This window comes from Bombina bombina, chromosome 2 (genome assembly GCF_027579735.1).
Source record: "Bombina bombina isolate aBomBom1 chromosome 2, aBomBom1.pri, whole genome shotgun sequence".
Classification (NCBI taxonomy): Eukaryota; Metazoa; Chordata; class Amphibia; order Anura; family Bombinatoridae; genus Bombina; species Bombina bombina.
Genome location: NC_069500.1, coordinates 1,437,981,265 through 1,437,998,724, shown reverse-complemented (window position 1 = coordinate 1,437,998,724; position 17,460 = coordinate 1,437,981,265). Strand labels below are relative to the sequence as shown.

Sequence of the window (17,460 nt, the reverse complement as noted above, 5' to 3'; positions counted from 1 at the left end):
ACAGTGACAATGTCACCTCACTAGATATAAACTGCCCCTCTAATGACAGTGACAATGTCACCTCACTAGTTACAAATGTGACCCTATATTCACAATGACAATGTCACCTCACTAAATATAAATGTGCCCACCTAATGACAGTGACAATGTCACCTCACTAGATATAAAGAGCCCCTCAAATAACAGTGACAACGTCACTTCAATAGATGTAAACTGCCCCTCTAATGACAGTGACAGTGTCACCTCACTAGATATAAATGTGCCCCTCTAATGACAGTGACAATGTCACCTCACTAGATATAAACTGCCCCTCTAATGACAGTGACAATGTCACCTCACTAGATATAAATGTGCCCCTCTAATGACAGTGACAATGTCACCTCACTAGATATAAATGTGACCCTATATTCACAATGACAATGTCACCTCACTAAATATAAATGTGCCCGCCTAATGACAGTGACAATGTCACCTCACTAGATATAAAGAGCCCCTCAAATAACAGTGACAACGTCACTTCAATAGATGTAAACTGCCCCTCTAATGACAGTGACAGTGTCACCTCACTAGATATAAATGTGCTCCTGTAATGACAATGACATTGTCACCATAGAATTTTTCCCCATGGACATGTGTAATGTTTATTATTTAGCACATAGAATATATAAATATATAAAGATATGTGTAAATACATTTTATATGAGGAGAGGTCTCACATTTTGTGCCTAATAAATACTTCATGAACCAAAGAAGACTTAACGTCAGGAATTATTAAAACATAGCAAGATTAGCAGTTGGTTCAGTTTTTGTACCTTTATTTATTTGTGTTCTTATCACTGCCTGCTTGTGACATGTGACATGTTGTGGACCAGGACTCATGAAGAAGTCGGCTCCGGGTCGCATTGTCTTTTTGTCATCCTTCATGCACACTTTGGGGACGATAGACGTCAGCCACCTGAGGGCACAAAACCTTGAGAAGCATATAATGAATGACTCGTACAACTGCACCAAGCTCATGAATGTGGCGTGTGCCAACGAGCTGGCAAGGAGACTAGAAGGAACTGGTGAGATACTGCTCAGTGTGCACATAGCATGACAATGGCGTGTGACAGTAGTATTGGGCAATGATAAGGAGGAGACTTATACCTGACAGATTAAATGACAGTGCAAAAGCTCCCTATAACTCCTCCTACTGCTCCATATAACCATCCTCTATAATGTGTATTTAGCTAATTAGATATTTAGACTTTCTAGTAATTAACAACCTGGGATAAATTGTCACATTTGTTCAGCCCTTCAAGGGTTAATAGTTTATGAAATGGGGTTGGAAATAAAATGCTAGTGTGAATGTAAATTATGGCTGCACTACTGAGCACTTATAATGTGTGAGGTTACTGCAATATGTCACATGTGATGCAAAATTAAAAAAAATGGCACCTAACAGTAAATTCCACCTCTCATTACCGTAGGAGTGACAGTGACAAGCCTGAACCCTGGAATTGTAATGACAGACGCCATGAGGAACTACAATGTAATAATGAGATTTGCATTCAAAATCATCGGATTTTTCTTCTTCAAAGTAAGAAGTTTTCTTTCCCAAATGTGAAACTTGTGTCAGATAAGCATGAGAGTCTCACCATAGGGTAGGGAGATGTCTGTGTATTGTTATTGTGAGTCCAGGACCTTATGGAAGTCCGTGGGTGGGATGACTGATGTGTATATATGTGTGTCAGATAAGCATGAGAGTCTCACCATAGGGTAGGGAGATGTCTGTGTATTGTTATTGTGAGTCCAGGACCTTATGGAAGTCCGTGGGTGGGATGACTGATGTGTATATATGTGTGTCAGATAAGCATGAGAGTCTCACCATAGGGTAGGGAGATGTCTGTGTATTGTTATTGTGAGTCCAGGACCTTATGGAAGTCCGTGGGTGGGATGACTCATGTGTATATATGTGTGTCAGATAAGCATGAGAGTCTCACCATAGGGTAGGGAGATGTCTGTGTATTGTTATTGTGAGTCCAGGACCTTATGGAAGTCCGTGGGTGGGATGACTGATGTGTATATATGTGTGTCAGATAAGCATGAGAGTCTCACCATAGGGTAGGGAGATGTCTGTGTATTGTTATTGTGAGTCCAGGACCTTATGGAAGTCCGTGGGTGGGATGACTGATGTGTATATACGTGTGTCAGATAAGCATGAGAGTCTCACCATAGGGTAGGGAGATGTCTGTTTATTGTTATTGTGAGTCCAGGACCTTATGGAAGTCCGTGGGTGGGATGACTGATGTGTATATATGTGTGTCAGATAAGCATGAGAGTCTCACCATAGGGTAGGGAGATGTCTGTGTAATGTTATTGTGAGTCCAGGACCTTATGGAAGTCCGTGGGTGGGATGACTGATGTGTATATACTGTACGTGTGTCAGATAAGCATGAGAGTCTCACCATAGGGTAGGGAGATGTCTGTGTAATGTTATTGTGAGTCCAGGACCTTATGGAAGTCCGTGGGTGGGATGACTGATGTGTATATATGTGTGTCAGATAAGCATGAGAGTCTCACCATAGGGTAGGGAGATGTCTGTGTATTGTTATTGTGAGTCCAGGACCTTATGGAAGTCCGTGGGTGGGATGACTGATGTGTATATATGTGTGTCAGATAAGCATGAGAGTCTCACCATAGGGTAGGGAGATGTCTGTGTATTGTTACTGTGAGTCCAGGACCTTATGGAAGTCCGTGGGTGGGAGGACTGATGTGTATATATGTGTGTCAGATAAGCATGAGAGTCTCACCATAGGGTAGGGAGATGTCTGTGTATTGTTATTGTGAGTCCAGGACCTTATGGAAGTCCGTGGGTGGGATGACTGATGTGTATATACGTGTGTCAGATAAGCATGAGAGTCTCACCATAGGGTAGGGAGATGTCTGTGTATTGTTATTGTGAGTCCAGGACCTTATGGAAGTCCGTGGGTGGGATGACTGATGTGTATATATGTGTGTCAGATAAGCATGAGAGTCTCACCATAGGGTAGGGAGATGTCTGTGTATTGTTATTGTGAGTCCAGGACCTTATGGAAGTCCGTGGGTGGGATGACTGATGTGTATATATGTGTGTCAGATAAGCATGAGAGTCTCACCATAGGGTAGGGAGATGTCTGTGTATTGTTATTGTGAGTCCAGGACCTTATGGAAGTCCGTGGGTGGGATGACTGATGTGTATATATGTCTGTCAAATAAGCATGAGAGTCTCACCATAGGGTAGGGAGATGTCTGTGTATTGTTATTGTGAGTCCAGGACCTTATGGAAGTCCGTGGGTGGGATGACTGATGTGTATATATGTGTGTCAGATAAGCATGAGAGTCTCACCATAGGGTAGGGAGATGTCTGTGTATTGTTATTGTGAGTCCAGGACCTTATGGAAGTCCGTGGGTGGGATGACTGATGTGTATATATGTGTGTCAGATAAGCATGAGAGTCTCACCATAGGGTAGGGAGATGTCTGTGTATTGTTATTGTGAGTCCAGGACCTTATGGAAGTCCGTGGGTGGGATGACTGATGTGTATATATGTGTGTCAGATAAGCATGAGAGTCTCACCATAGGGTAGGGAGATGTCTGTGTATTGTTATTGTGAGTCCAGGACCTTATGGAAGTCCGTGGGTGGGATGACTGATGTGTATATACGTGTGTCAGATAAGCATGAGAGTCTCACCATAGGGTAGGGAGATGTCTGTGTATTGTTATTGTGAGTCCAGGACCTTATGGAAGTCCGTGGGTGGGATGACTGATGTGTATATATGTGTGTCAGATAAGCATGAGAGTCTCACCATAGGGTAGGGAGATGTCTGTGTATTGTTATTGTGAGTCCAGGACCTTATGGAAGTCCGGGGGTGGGATGACATGTGTATATATGTGTGTCAGATAAGCATGAGAGTCTCACCACAGGGTAGGGAGATGTCTGTGTATTGTTATTGTGAGTCCAGGACCTTATGGAAGTCCGTGGGTGGGATGACTGATGTGTATATATGTGTGTCAGATAAGCATGAGAGTCTCACCATAGGGTAGGGAGATGTCTGTGTATTGTTACTGTGAGTCCAGGACCTTATGGAAGTCCGTGGGTGGGATGACTGATGTGTATATATGTGTGTCAGATAAGCATGAGAGTCTCACCATAGGGTAGGGAGATGTCTGTGTATTGTTATTGTGAGTCCAGGACCTTATGGAAGTCCGTGGGTGGGATGACTGATGTGTATATATGTGTGTTGGATAAGCATGAGAGTCTCACCATAGGGTAGGGAGATGTCTGTGTATTGTTATTGTGAGTCCAGGACCTTATGGAAGTCCGTGGGTGGGATGACTGATGTGTATATATGTGTGTTGGATAAGCATGAGAGTCTCACCATAGGGTAGGGAGATGTCTGTGTAATGTTATTGTGAGTCCAGGACCTTATGGAAGTCCGTGGGTGGGATGACTGATGTGTATATATGTGTGTCAGATAAGCATGAGAGTCTCACCATAGGGTAGGGAGATGTCTGTGTATTGTTATTGTGAGTCCAGGACCTTATGGAAGTCCGTGGGTGGGATGACTGATGTGTATATATGTGCGTCAGATAAGCATGAGAGTCTCACCATAGGGTAGGGAGATGTCTGTGTATTGTTATTGTGAGTCCAGGACCTTATGGAAGTCCGTGGGTGGGAGGACTGATGTGTATATATGTGTGTCAGATAAGCATGAGAGTCTCACCATAGGGTAGGGAGATGTCTGTGTATTGTTATTGTGAGTCCAGGACCTTATGGAAGTCCGTGGGTGGGAGGACTGATGTGTATATATGTGTGTCAGATAAGCATGAGAGTCTCACCATAGGGTAGGGAGATGTCTGTGTATTGTTATTGTGAGTCCAGGACCTTATGGAAGTCCGTGGGTGGGAGGACTGATGTGTATATACTGTATGTGTGTTGGATAAGGGGATCTAATTCATGAAAGAAAAAATGTGGGTTTCTTGTCCCTTTAAATGAAATGAAACCCTTTTTTTTTCTTTCATTATTCAGATAGAACAGCAATTTCAAGCAACTTTCTAATTTACTTCTATTTTAAATTTGTCTTTGTTCTCTTGGTATCTTTATTTAAAAAAACAGGAATGTAAGCTTTGTAGCCGGCTCATTTTTGATTCAGCATTTGGGTAGCGCTTGCTGATTGGTGGCTAAAAATGTAGAGAGAAGCAGCCTTATCTTGGATGAGGAGCTTTTATTGGGTTTGCACCAAACATCTTTTACAATTTAGGCTAAAAAGTTCATCCATTGGCCCCTATTTACTAAAGGTCTTGCAGACTTGATCCTACACTGCGGATCAGGTCCGCAAGACCTCGCTGAATGCGGAGAGCAATATGCTCTCCGTATTCAGCATTACACCAGCAGCTCACAAGAGCTGCTGGTGCAACGCCGCCCCCTGCAGACTCGCGGCCAATCGGCCTCCAGCAGGGGGTTGATTTCTGGTGATGTCTGTCCGCCTGCTCAGAGCAGGCGGACAGGTAATGGAGCAGCGGTCTTTGTGACCGCTGCTTCATAACTGCTGTTTCTGGCAAGTCTGAAGACTCGCCAGAAACAGGGGCCATCAAGCTCCATTCGAAGCTTGATAGATAGGCCCCTTTGTCTCGTCAGACCATAGCACATTCTCCCACATAATTTAGAGTTATCGAATTTATCTTTTGGCATCATTTAGATGGGCTTGGATGTTTCTTTTTGTAATAAAGGGTTTTCTTCTTGCCACTCTACCCCATAGCCCCCACATGCAGAATAGGAGAGATGTGGTCACACGCAAGAAGTGACCGGTACCTGACAAAAGTCCTGTAGCTCCTCTCAGTCACCTCCCTGATAAGTTGTTTCTTTGTCTTCTAATCAACTTTAGAGGATGGTCCTGATCTTTGCAATGTCTCTGTGGTGCCACATCCTGATGGTTGTAACAGTTCTCCATGGTACACCCAGTGCCTTAGATATTATTTTATATCTATCTCCTGATTGGTACAATTCACAAATTAGTTCTCACAGTTACTTTGCGGACAACGGCTTTCCCAGTAGGATGCAAACCTAAACATTCAAGCAAATCCTACAGCAACAGCTGAGTTTTATCTGGGTTTAATCAGAATTGCTTAATGACAAATGTAAATTATTAACGCACAGGCATGATTTAGAATGTGATTGGTTAACTGTGAAAATAGCCACAATTTACAAATAATTATTTGTATTTTTTTATGGATCTTTGTTTGTTGTAAGATCACATTCATGATGGAAAAAGTCTGACGTTTACATTGTTATTTTTTTATTTTTTTTTTTGGTTTTCAAAAGTTTTATTAAGAGGTAAAGAAATTACAACATCTTAAAGCATCACAGAATGAACAATAAACAGTAAAGGTGCACCTTCTCGGCTCCCAGTGGCCGCAGCGGAGGGGAGAGGGTAGGTAGAAAAAAGTCCCCAGCAGGGGGCTGGTCCGCCAGCTCCGAGGTATTTATGTTACACAGTCTTATAATGACTCATAATGGCAGTTCACCCCATTGTCCTGGGAATGGCCGTAGCTGGATCGCCCCATGTCAGGGTAGTGGAAGAGAGTGATATGGAATGTCTTTGGTTCTGCCGCCTGGGCGGCCCAGCAGATTAGGCCGAGACAGATATATATTCACACACATGTAGTATATCCCCCTAAGTTATAACAATAGGTCACTTAGTGACAACATAAACAATGCAAACGGTATAGATGATTCAGATGTTGTGGATGGTGTAGATGATGTAGGGCCCCGAGGGGGCAGGGAGGAATAAAGGGGGAGAGAGTAGTAGGGGGATCTCCGGGTGATAGGGAAATCCCCGCCCCAGGTTCCCCGTGTTGTCCACACTATTCTGTCAATTCAGGTCTTGGGTGAGTCAGTGAAAAGTCGAGGTCATTGTTCACATCTATTTGGTCTGTGCGGTTTCACCGTCAGACCACATGGCCAGCATTTGCTCGTGTGTGTCTAGTGTGCCCTGAGTGAGATGGTGGTATCTCTCCAGGTGGAGAAGTGTAGAGACCTGTTGCTTCCACTCCTCTAGAGTCAGGACTGTCTGGGATTTCCAGTACCTAGGAACTAAAATCTCTGCGCTATTCAGCATGATCATCAGCAGGGCCCTGGAGGTTCTGTTCCTCATTTTAGGTAGAGAAATATAAAGTAAGGATTTGGGGTCATTTGTTAATGTGTACCCTGTTGTGTCTTTTATATGGGTGAGTATCTCTGTCCAGTACGAATCAAGTTTGGGGCACCCCCACCAAATGTGGGAGAGTGAGCCCACCTCCACATTCCCTCCAGCATCTCCGAGAAGCTGTCTTGTACATGGACTGCAATCTGACTGGTGTAAGATACCATCGGGATAGGAGCTTGTAGTTGGATTCTTGCACCCTAGCTGAGACTGAAGAGTGTTTAGTATAAGCGAAGGCCTTGTGCCACGCTTTGTAGGGGATGTCACAGTTTAATTCCTGTTCCCACGCCTTAGTGTAGGATAGGAGTGTTTGCATGTCGGCCAGTAACAAGAGTTTGTAGAGTCTGGACGTTGCATGTCTTGTGGGGGATATTTGTATACACAGGGTCTCGAAAGGGGTCAGAGATCTTGTGAGTTGTTGCTTGTGTTGGTGGGTGGAGTAAAAGTGGTTTAGTTGGTTGTAGGGAATGTGCGGTGTATCCTCCTCTATCCCCGCCAGGACATTTAGCTTGTGTCCCTCAACTAATGTATGCCACACCCTGTCTGACATGTGTGTGTGACCCGGTACTCTCTTGTCCCTGAGATCCCAGGGGAGCGAGGGGTTATTATGTATAGGGATGAGTGGGGAGATTCTGGTGGATATGTTTGTGGATGTATTGATTATCCTATCCCATGTATGGAAGAAGTCAGAGAGTATGGGGTAGGTTGTTACGGCCTCTGGCCTATGTCTTGCTTCTAACCATGCAGTCGAGCCCGCATTGTTAGTGTGTAAAATGTCACAGTCTAAGTGGATCCAGTCTTTGTGGGGGTCATTCTGGCACCAGTCTGGTAGCCTGTGCAGGGAAATGGCCTGCTTATACCCCGGGATATTAGGGACCCCCAACCCACCTCTGTCCCTTGGGAGATAGATGGACCTCCTGGCCACTCTTGGCCTAATGTCTTTCCAGATATATTGTTCCAGGTGGGATTGGATTCTATCCAAGTATCCTGGCGGCAGTGGTATGGGGGTAGTTTGTAGGAGGTAGAGAAGTTTGGGTAGGACAGTCATCTTTATCACATTGATTCTCCCTAACCAAGAGATAGTTTTATTTTTCAACTAGATAAATCTGAGACAAGGTTGGTTTCTAGGGTCTTGTAGTTGGCCTGGAATATCACTTGGGGGTCCGGGGAGAGGTATATGCCTAGATACTTCATTTTGGAGTGCTGTCTCTTCAAGGGGCAATTTCTGAGAATGTTAGGTAGCTGATCAGCATCGTATGTGATGTTCAGCAGTTCCGATTTACCGAGATTTAGGTGGAAGTTGGATACCCTACCGTATTCTACAAAGGTCTCTAAAACCTTGGGGAGTGAGGAGTTGGCATTCATAAGGGTAAGCAAAATGTCATCTGTGTAAAGTGCGAGCTTGTGCTTGGTTGTCTCAGTTTTAATGCCTGTGATTAGGCTGTCTAAGTGCATTTTTTGTGCCAGTGCCTCAATAGAGATGGCAAATAGGATAGGAGAGAGCGGGCATCCCTGCCTTGTTCCATTCTGTATTAGAAAGCTATCAGAGAGCAAATTATTCACTTTGACCTGCGCTGTGGGTTTGCTGTACATGGAGAAGATGTGGTCTATGAGTTTATTGCTAAACTTCATCTTGACCATAGTTGCTCTAAGGAATCCCCAATGGACCCTGTCAAAAGCCTTTTCGGCGTCTGTTGAGACAAGGACCATTGGGATCTTATTTAGTTGGGCATATGATATCAGCTGCATCGTTTTTAGAGTGTTGTCCCGTGCCTCTCTACCTGGGACAAAGCCTACTTGATTGGGGTGTATCAGGGACGGGAGGTTTTTGTTTATTCTTGTAGCTATTATTTTTACGTATATCTTTAAATCTACATTTAACAGGGAGATGGGGCGAAAGTTTTCGGGGCGGTCTGGTTTCTTACCCTGTTTGGGGAGGACAGTAATATGTGTTTTCAGCATTTGTTCTGTAAAGCCGCCGTTCTCTAAGAGGGTGTTAAAGACCGAGGCGAGGGGCTGTAGTAGATGATGCATGTACGTCTTGTAGTATTTAACGGTCAGCCCGTCAGGTCCAGGTCTCTTTCCATTAGGCATGCTTTTTATGGCTGCTTTGATTTCTGCTATCGTTATGGGGGCCTCTAGCGCGTCCGAGTCTTCTGGTGAAAGCGTGGGAAGTTGTAGGTCAGTCAGGAATTTGTCAATGTCATCCTGCGTGCAGTCGCTTTCTAGGTTGTACAGCGTTTCGTAGTAGCATCTAAATGTTTCCGCAATCTGTTTGCCATCCCTATGTGTATGCCCTTTTGCGTCCCGGAGGGAGTGTACATGTGTATTCAATTGTTTGCGTTTAAGGGCCCTTGCCAGGGATGCCCCAGCTTTGTCGTTGATGTCATAGAATTTTTGTTTCAGTATGGCTGTCTTGCGTTGGTATGTTTTAGTTAGGTAGCTCTGAAGATCAGATCTGACCTGCTTGAGGTTTCCTAGGATTGTGGCAGAGGTGGGGTTCTTTTTATGTTCTGTCTCCCAGAATTTGATTTGGGCCAGGGTGGAGTTCAAAAATTGTCTGTTCTCCCTGACCTCCCTAGATTTGTGTTTGATGAAGTCTCCTCTTGTCACACATTTGTGTGCCTCCCAGATAGTGATAGGGGTGGTACTGTCCTCTGTGTTTTCTCTAAAGTAGTGGCCCAGTGTGGTGTCTATGTCCTGTTTGACCAAGGGATTTTTTAGAAGGAACTCATCGAGTCTCCAGATAAAGGGTAGGATTGGGGAGGAGGGCCAGGATATCTTGCACGTTACTGGGGCGTGGTCTGACCACGTTGTTTGTAGTATACTAGAGCTGTCTATCAGGGACAGTCCCAACTGGTCACATAATATATAATCAATTCTGGAGTAGGAGCGGTGTGGGTTTGAATAAAATGTATAATCACGTAAGGACGGGTTGGAAGACCGCCACACATCGTGTAGTTTAAGTTGTTGTATGTGCGTTGTTACAGCTTTGATCGTCCGCTTCGGTACGCTAGACCTACCTGTGGATGTGTCAAGTTCAGGGTCTAGGGGAAGATTGAAATCACCTCCTACTAGCAATATGCCTGTTGTGTGCTCCAGTATTAATTGGGTTATTTGTTTGAAGAGCAGGTGCTGGCCAGAATTAGGGAGGTAAATATTTACTAGCGTCACTGGGCGGTCAAAAAGAAGGCCTGATACAATTATGTACCTGCCATTCACATCTTTTACTATGTGTTGGGGTTTAAACTTAACTGAATTGCGTAGCCAGATACCCACCCCGCCATTCTTATTCCGGCCGAGGCCGTAAAGGCTGTCCTAAATTGGTTGGTGATGTGTTTTGGTTCCCCCCCTCTCCGAAAGTGTGTTTCTTGTACAAAAATGATGTCCCCCGCTGCCTGGTGTAGGTGGCGAAAGGCTATTGAACGTTTCTCGGGGCTGTTTAAACCCTTGGCGTTTATGGATATCAGTGTGATGGGGCGGGCTTTGTGTGCAGGGTTGTCCGCCATAGTGTCAGGGGTATTGTCCAAGAGGTCAAGGTCGTGTAGGGCCTGGGGATAGGTCTTGTTGCCCGTGTGTGGTCTGTCGTCAGTGAGAGGGCAGGGAATCGCCCCCTCGGGGCCGGTGGCAAGGACAGACCATTATATTATATTGAATTAAAAAGTGTGCCAAGCTTGCAAACCTTCTGGGGGGAAAGAGGAAAAAGAAGACAAAACAAAGGAAAACAGTGCAATAAAACTTGTAAAGAGATATAAAATTTGTTTAACAATCAGATTGTTAGTTAACTGTCCTATGAGGCTGATAAACCCACAGTAAAAGAAAACCTTCAATATATGCACAAGTTGAGTGGGAAGTATCCCACATCTCTAACCCTAAGAGCAAGATAAACATATCAATGCAATAACATAAACATATGACCTGTAGCCTTCTGTCCATAATTAAAGTATCAGTCCCAGGAGAAAGGAGTTGGTGACTTGTCAGTCACCAGGATTAGAGTCCTTGTTGCGCCCAGCAGGTGGTTGAGTTTTGGTGGGCCCCCCACGAATGTTTCCTTGAGAGGGCTGTGTTCTGGATGTGGATGAGAAGGCGTCCAAGGGGCTGTCTGGTTGAGGGTCGTGGTGTTTTATAGTGATCCACAGGGCTTCACAGAATCGTGGGAGGTCATCCTTATGCTTGAAGACAGCAGTTGTGTCCCCCCTTGTAGCGATGATGCTAACCAGAAATCCCCACCTGTAGGGGATACTGTGCTCTCGCAGAGTTGATGTGATGTAGGATAGGTCCCGTCTGTTCTGCAGGGTGGTGGGACTCTGTTGCCAGCGTGTGTAAAGTCCTTTTTCTGCCTTGACAGCCTTAGGATTTCCTCCTTGTCTTTGAAATGTAGAATTTTAAGGATAACATCTCTTGGTGGCGCCTTTGGGGGTGGTTTTGCACGTAAGGCTCTATGGGCTCTTTCTATTTGAATCTCTGGTGCGCTCTCATCTCCTTTTAAGGTTCAGAAGAGGTTTTGTAGGCAGCCCTCCAGGGCGCCTGGCTGAACACTTTCAGGGATGCCCCGTATCTGCAAGTTGTTCCTCCTGCCCCTGTTATCTAGGTCTTCCACCCTTTCCAAGAGGTGGTGGATGGTCTCATCCTGTTCATAGGTTATACGTGAGATATGCTGTATGTCATTGAATGCAGCGTCATGGCTTTCTTCTAATGTTGTGACTCTCTGTGTCACTCTTGAGATGTCCCTCTTTAATTCACCGTACCAGCTCTTAACTTCTGTGACTATCTCCTTGACATCCTCTTTCGTGCAGAGTGATTTTAGATCATCCCTTGTAAGGTAGGATATAGACTGGGGTGGCAGAAGGGGGGTCTGTTCAGGATCTTTCAAGGTGTTGTTGCAGGGCATATCTGCCTGAGGTGATGAAGTAGATTCAGGCTGCCTCAGGTAGCTTTGTAACATTTTGGAGCTTGACAGCCCATCTGGTTTAAGTGGCTTGCGTGCTGGCATTGTGAGTGTTAGGTCTGAGAGGGTCCCCAGTACTTATGCCCAAGTCTTCTGCTATCTGGCTCAGTGTACAGGGCAGGTTGTGGCCTATGCTGCGGGTTGGCTTAGTATGTAGGTCTTTTTGTCTGCGCTGCGTTGCCCTGCAGGTGTTGCTCTTATAATGTACTTGCCAAGTGCTGGGCTTAGGGCCTAGGCTGCAGCAGTCCTCATGCTTGTGGGCTGTTTATATGCTTCTGGCCCTATGAGTCTTTATTGTGGCTGTGGGCCTGCTGGGTGTGCTGCATGAAGACTGGCCCCTTGTATATGTCCGCCGGTGAGCGGTTATGTGCAGCAGTTGCTGTGTGACCTGCACCAGCTGTGAGTGAGCGTGATCGCTTACCGGGCGCTAAGGCCTCTGTTCGTTCCGTGCGCGGGGCCGCTCTGGGAGGCAGTCTGCTGTGACGCCTGCTTACTCTCGGAATTTGCAGAAAGTTCGTCGGCTGTGGACCTGTTGGCGGCGTTGGTAAATGTTACAAACTGCTATTTGTGACTGGCCCTTTAAATGGAAGGTTGCCCTGCTTCTCTGGATTTTGGAGAAGCCTATTTGCCAGCCTCCTTCCTCATGACTATGGCCCCTGGAAGATTGTGCCCCTGAGAGTATATTGACTTTTGTTGTGTGTTTGTGGCCCTTTGGGAAACGTCTGGGGACATATTGTGACTTTGATGAACAATGCCCCTTTAAGACTATGTCCCCAGACCTGTGAAATGACTTGTCCCTGGCTTTCTCCCACTTGGTTCAGTTTCATTGTGTGCCATTAAGAGTTAAATTTTGTTCAGCTTCAAGAAACCTATTCTAAATACAAGTCTGCTGGGATTAGCTCTAATTAGGTTTAGTGATCAACTTTCCCATTGTCTAATCAGACTAGTATTGATAAGGTGGACTGCATTGTTTTATTGTGTGTAATGTTATCTGCTGAAGTAAATGTTGTGGCCTGTCAAAGGGAGTGTCTCTCTATCTAATATCAAATGTGTGATGGGGGATTTTATGCCTCCCCCTGAGAGTGTCCTGTTTGCATGTAACCTGAATAAAAGCAGGCTGTGTGCTCCAGCACATCAGACCTATGTTGACCCTCTAACTTGAAGCTTTGACTCATGTTTGTAGGATACAGCTTATATCACTACAGGGATTGCTATGTTTTTCATACTCCCTTAGCTACAGGGATTACTACAGAAGGAAGAGGTTCACCTACTGGAGCCTGGTCGTAGGTCCAGGGCGCAGAGCAGACGGCGAGATACCAGCCCAGCAGTGGTGGTTCATAGAGTCTGCGTTACTTATGGTGGCTACGCAGCAGTTATAGTGTCCACGGTGCTGCTGCTCCTTTGGTGAGCGCTAGGAGCATCCTTTTCTACGGTCCAACTTCCAGCCAGCCTGGAGGCAACCGTAACATTTGGCGGCAGCGGTGGGATTGGCGTCCTAGCGCAAGGAGCAGCACCACAACAGCACTGGTATCGTAGGAAAGTTATTGAGGGCAACGCTAGCCACTGCGCAGCGTCCCTACCTACAGCAGCATGGAGCTGACAAGATACTGGTCAGAACCATGTGAAGAGCACCTCAACCGGATCCGTCGCTATGAGGGCGCGGATTTCGTTCCAGAGGTAAAGAGGCGGCTAGTCCGATATGGTCCAGACCCTGCGCAGGAGGTAGTCAGTCGCATCATCCGGGAATTGGATACGGAGAACAAAGCGGCACGAGCCTTTGAGCGCCAACTGTGGAGTTTGAGGGTATGGACACCTGGTCTCTCTCCCCAGCCGCAGCATGTTCCACAGGGAGAGGAGAGCAGCGACCTCCCTCCCCAGCGGCAGTATACTGTGCAGAGGGAAGAGACAACCGGTCTCCTTCCCCAACCCCAACCAGAGATACCAGAGGCAGCAGGCCTCATAGACTGGTCCTGGGAGGACCCCCAGCAGGCAGGTGGAGATGGGACCGCAGTCTCTCTACCGGCCCTACAGGGATGCTGGGCAGGCGGCCCAGATCCCCAGCGACAGACCCAGCTACAGGGAGGGGAGAGCATCGACCTCCCTCCCCAGCCGGAGTGTGCCTTCCAGGGAGAGGAGACAATCGGTCTCTCTCCCCAGCCGCAGCATGTTCCACAGGAAGAGGAGAGCATCGACCTCCCTTCCCAACGGCCGCCGGAGTATCAGGAGGAGGAGGTAAGCCAATCTCCCCCTCCCCAGCTAACTCCTAACTTGGGCCCAGGTTTAACAGTGGAGATGTTAACCCCCACTGACCCCCACGTTCCCTTTGCCACCGGGCAGGACTATGCCCCAATTCCCCCAGCAGAAGAGCTGGCATCAGAACAGAGCGCTGCTGGCCTCTGCCCTACAGACCCCCTTGTTACAGGACTGGCCTGCAAAACCCTCACCCCAGCAGAAGCGCTGGCACCAGGGCAGAGTGCCGCTGGCCTCTGCCCCCCAAGTACCATCAGCTATTTGCACAGCTGCGCCAGGAAGGCAGAGGATGCTACACTTTCATCCTATAACCTGGAACCTACAGGCCAGTGCTACTTGTTGTGGGGGGGCTGCTTTGCTGCTAGTGTTTATTTGTGGGTGGGTTGCGAGACTAACTTAGGCACTGACCGACAGAAGGTCAGGTGCCTTGTTAGTCTCCCTCCAAAAGGGGAGATATGTTACAAACTGCTATTTGTGACTGGCCCTTTAAATGGAAGGTTGCCCTGCTTCTCTGGATTTTGGAGAAGCCTATTTGCCAGCCTCCTTCCTCATGACTATGGCCCCTGGAAGATTGTGCCCCTGAGAGTATATTGACTTTTGTTGTGTGTTTGTGGCCCTTTGGGAAACGTCTGGGGACATATTGTGACTTTGATGAACAATGCCCCTTTAAGACTATGTCCCCAGACCTGTGAAATGACTTGTCCCTGGCTTTCTCCCACTTGGTTCAGTTTCATTGTGTGCCATTAAGAGTTAAATTTTGTTCAGCTTCAAGAAACCTATTCTAAATACAAGTCTGCTGGGATTAGCTCTAATTAGGTTTAGTGATCAACTTTCCCATTGTCTAATCAGACTAGTATTGATAAGGTGGACTGCATTGTTTTATTGTGTGTAATGTTATCTGCTGAAGTAAATGTTGTGGCCTGTCAAAGGGAGTGTCTCTCTATCTAATATCAAATGTGTGATGGGGGATTTTATGCCTCCCCCTGAGAGTGTCCTGTTTGCATGTAACCTGAATAAAAGCAGGCTGTGTGCTCCAGCACATCAGACCTATGTTGACCCTCTAACTTGAAGCTTTGACTCATGTTTGTAGGATACAGCTTATATCACTACAGGGATTGCTATGTTTTTCATACTCCCTTAGCTACAGGGATTACTACAGAAGGAAGAGGTTCACCTACTGGAGCCTGGTCGTAGGTCCAGGGCGCAGAGCAGACGGCGAGATACCAGCCCAGCAGTGGTGGTTCATAGAGTCTGCGTTACTTATGGTGGCTACGCAGCAGTTATAGTGTCCACGGTGCTGCTGCTCCTTTGGTGAGCGCTAGGAGCATCCTTTTCTACGGTCCAACTTCCAGCCAGCCTGGAGGCAACCGTAACAGTAAATTACGGGCCTCTGCAATACTTCCGGCCCTTTGGGAAAAAAAGTCGCGGCTCTTTCTCTACATTGTTATTTTTAACATTTCAAAAAAATGCAATTTTATAAGCTGCACAACAGTGTTTGTATATCAGTAGCTGTCACATCTGAAGAGGTTGTAGAGGAAGTAAAGAGATACCCAGCACTAGCTGCACAACAGTGTTTGTATATCAGTAGCTGTCACATCTGATGCTGTAGAGGAAGTAAAGAGATACCCAGCACTAGCTGCACAACAGTGTTTGTATATCAGTAGCTGTCACATCTGATGCTGTAGAGGAAGTAAAGAGATACCCAGCACTAGCTGCACAACAGTGTTTGTATATCAGTAACTGTCACATCTGAAGCTGCTGTAGAGGAAGTAAAGAGATACCCAGCACTAGCTGCACAACAGTGTTTGTATATCAGTAGCTGTCACATCTGAAGCTGCTGTAGAGGAAGTAAAGAGATACCCAGCATTAGCTGCACAACAGTGTTTGTATATCAGTAGCTGTCACATCTGAAGCTCCTGTAGAGGAAGTAAAGAGATACCCAGCACTAACTGCACAACAGTGTTTGTATATCAGTAGCTGTCACATCTGAAGCTGCTGTAGAGGAAGTAAAGAGATACCCAGCACTAGCTGCACAACAGTGTTTGTATATCAGTAGCTGTCACATCTGAAGCTGCTGTAGAGGAAGTAAACAGATACTCAGCACTAGCTGCACAACAGTGTTTGTATATCAGTAGCTGTCACATCTGAAGCTGCTGTAGAGGAAGTAAAGAGATACCCAGCACTAGCTGCACAACAGTGTTTGTATATCAGTAGCTGTCACATCTGAAGCTGCTGTAGAGGAAGTAAAGAGATACCCAGCACTAGCTGTACAACAGTGTTTGTATATCAGTAGCTGTCACATCTGAAGCTGCTGTAGAGGAAGTAAAGAGATACCCAGCACTAGCTGCACAACAGTGTTTGTATATCAGTAGCTGTCACATCTGATGCTGTAGAGGAAGTAAAGAGATACCCAGCACTAGCTGCACAACAGTGTTTGTATATCAGTAGCTGTCACATCTGAAGCTGCTGTAGAGGAAGTAAAGAGATACCCAGCACTAGATGCACAACAGTGTTTGTATATCAGTAGCTGTCACATCTGAAGCTGCTGTAGAGGAAGTAAAGAGATACCCAGCACTAGCTGCACAACAGTGTTTGTATATCAGTAGCTGTCACATCTGATGCTGTAGAGGAAGTAAAGAGATACCCAGCACTAGCTGCACAACAGTGTTTGTATATCAGTAGCTGTCACATCTGAAGCTGCTGTAGAGGAAGTAAAGAGATACCCAGCACTAGCTGCACAACAGTGTTTGTATATCAGTAGCTGTCACATCTGATGCTGTAGAGGAAGTAAAGAGATACCCAGCACTAGCTGCACAACAGTGTTTGTATATCAGTAGCTGTCACATCTGATGCTGTAGAGGAAGTAAAGAGATACCCAGCACTAGCTGCACAACAGTGTTTGTATATCAGTAGCTATCACATCTGAAGCTGCTGTAGAGGAAGTAAACAGATACTCAGCACTAGCTGCACAACAGTGTTTGTATATCAGTAGCTGTCACATCTGATGCTGCTGTAGAGGAAGTAAAGAGATACCCAGCA

The 17,460-nt window shown here is 46.1% G+C and overlaps 1 protein-coding gene across 1 annotated transcript in view; it reads left to right on the top strand.

Moving 5' to 3' along the window:
- LOC128650446 (retinol dehydrogenase 12) overlaps positions 1 to 17,460 on the top strand; it is a 260,133-nt gene that overhangs the window by 194,464 nt on the left and 48,209 nt on the right. The window contains exons 4-5 of the mRNA XM_053704388.1: positions 873 to 1,064; positions 1,470 to 1,579. Coding sequence (XP_053560363.1) covers positions 873 to 1,064; positions 1,470 to 1,579 — 302 coding nt within the window. The remainder of the gene's footprint in view (positions 1 to 872; positions 1,065 to 1,469; positions 1,580 to 17,460) is intronic.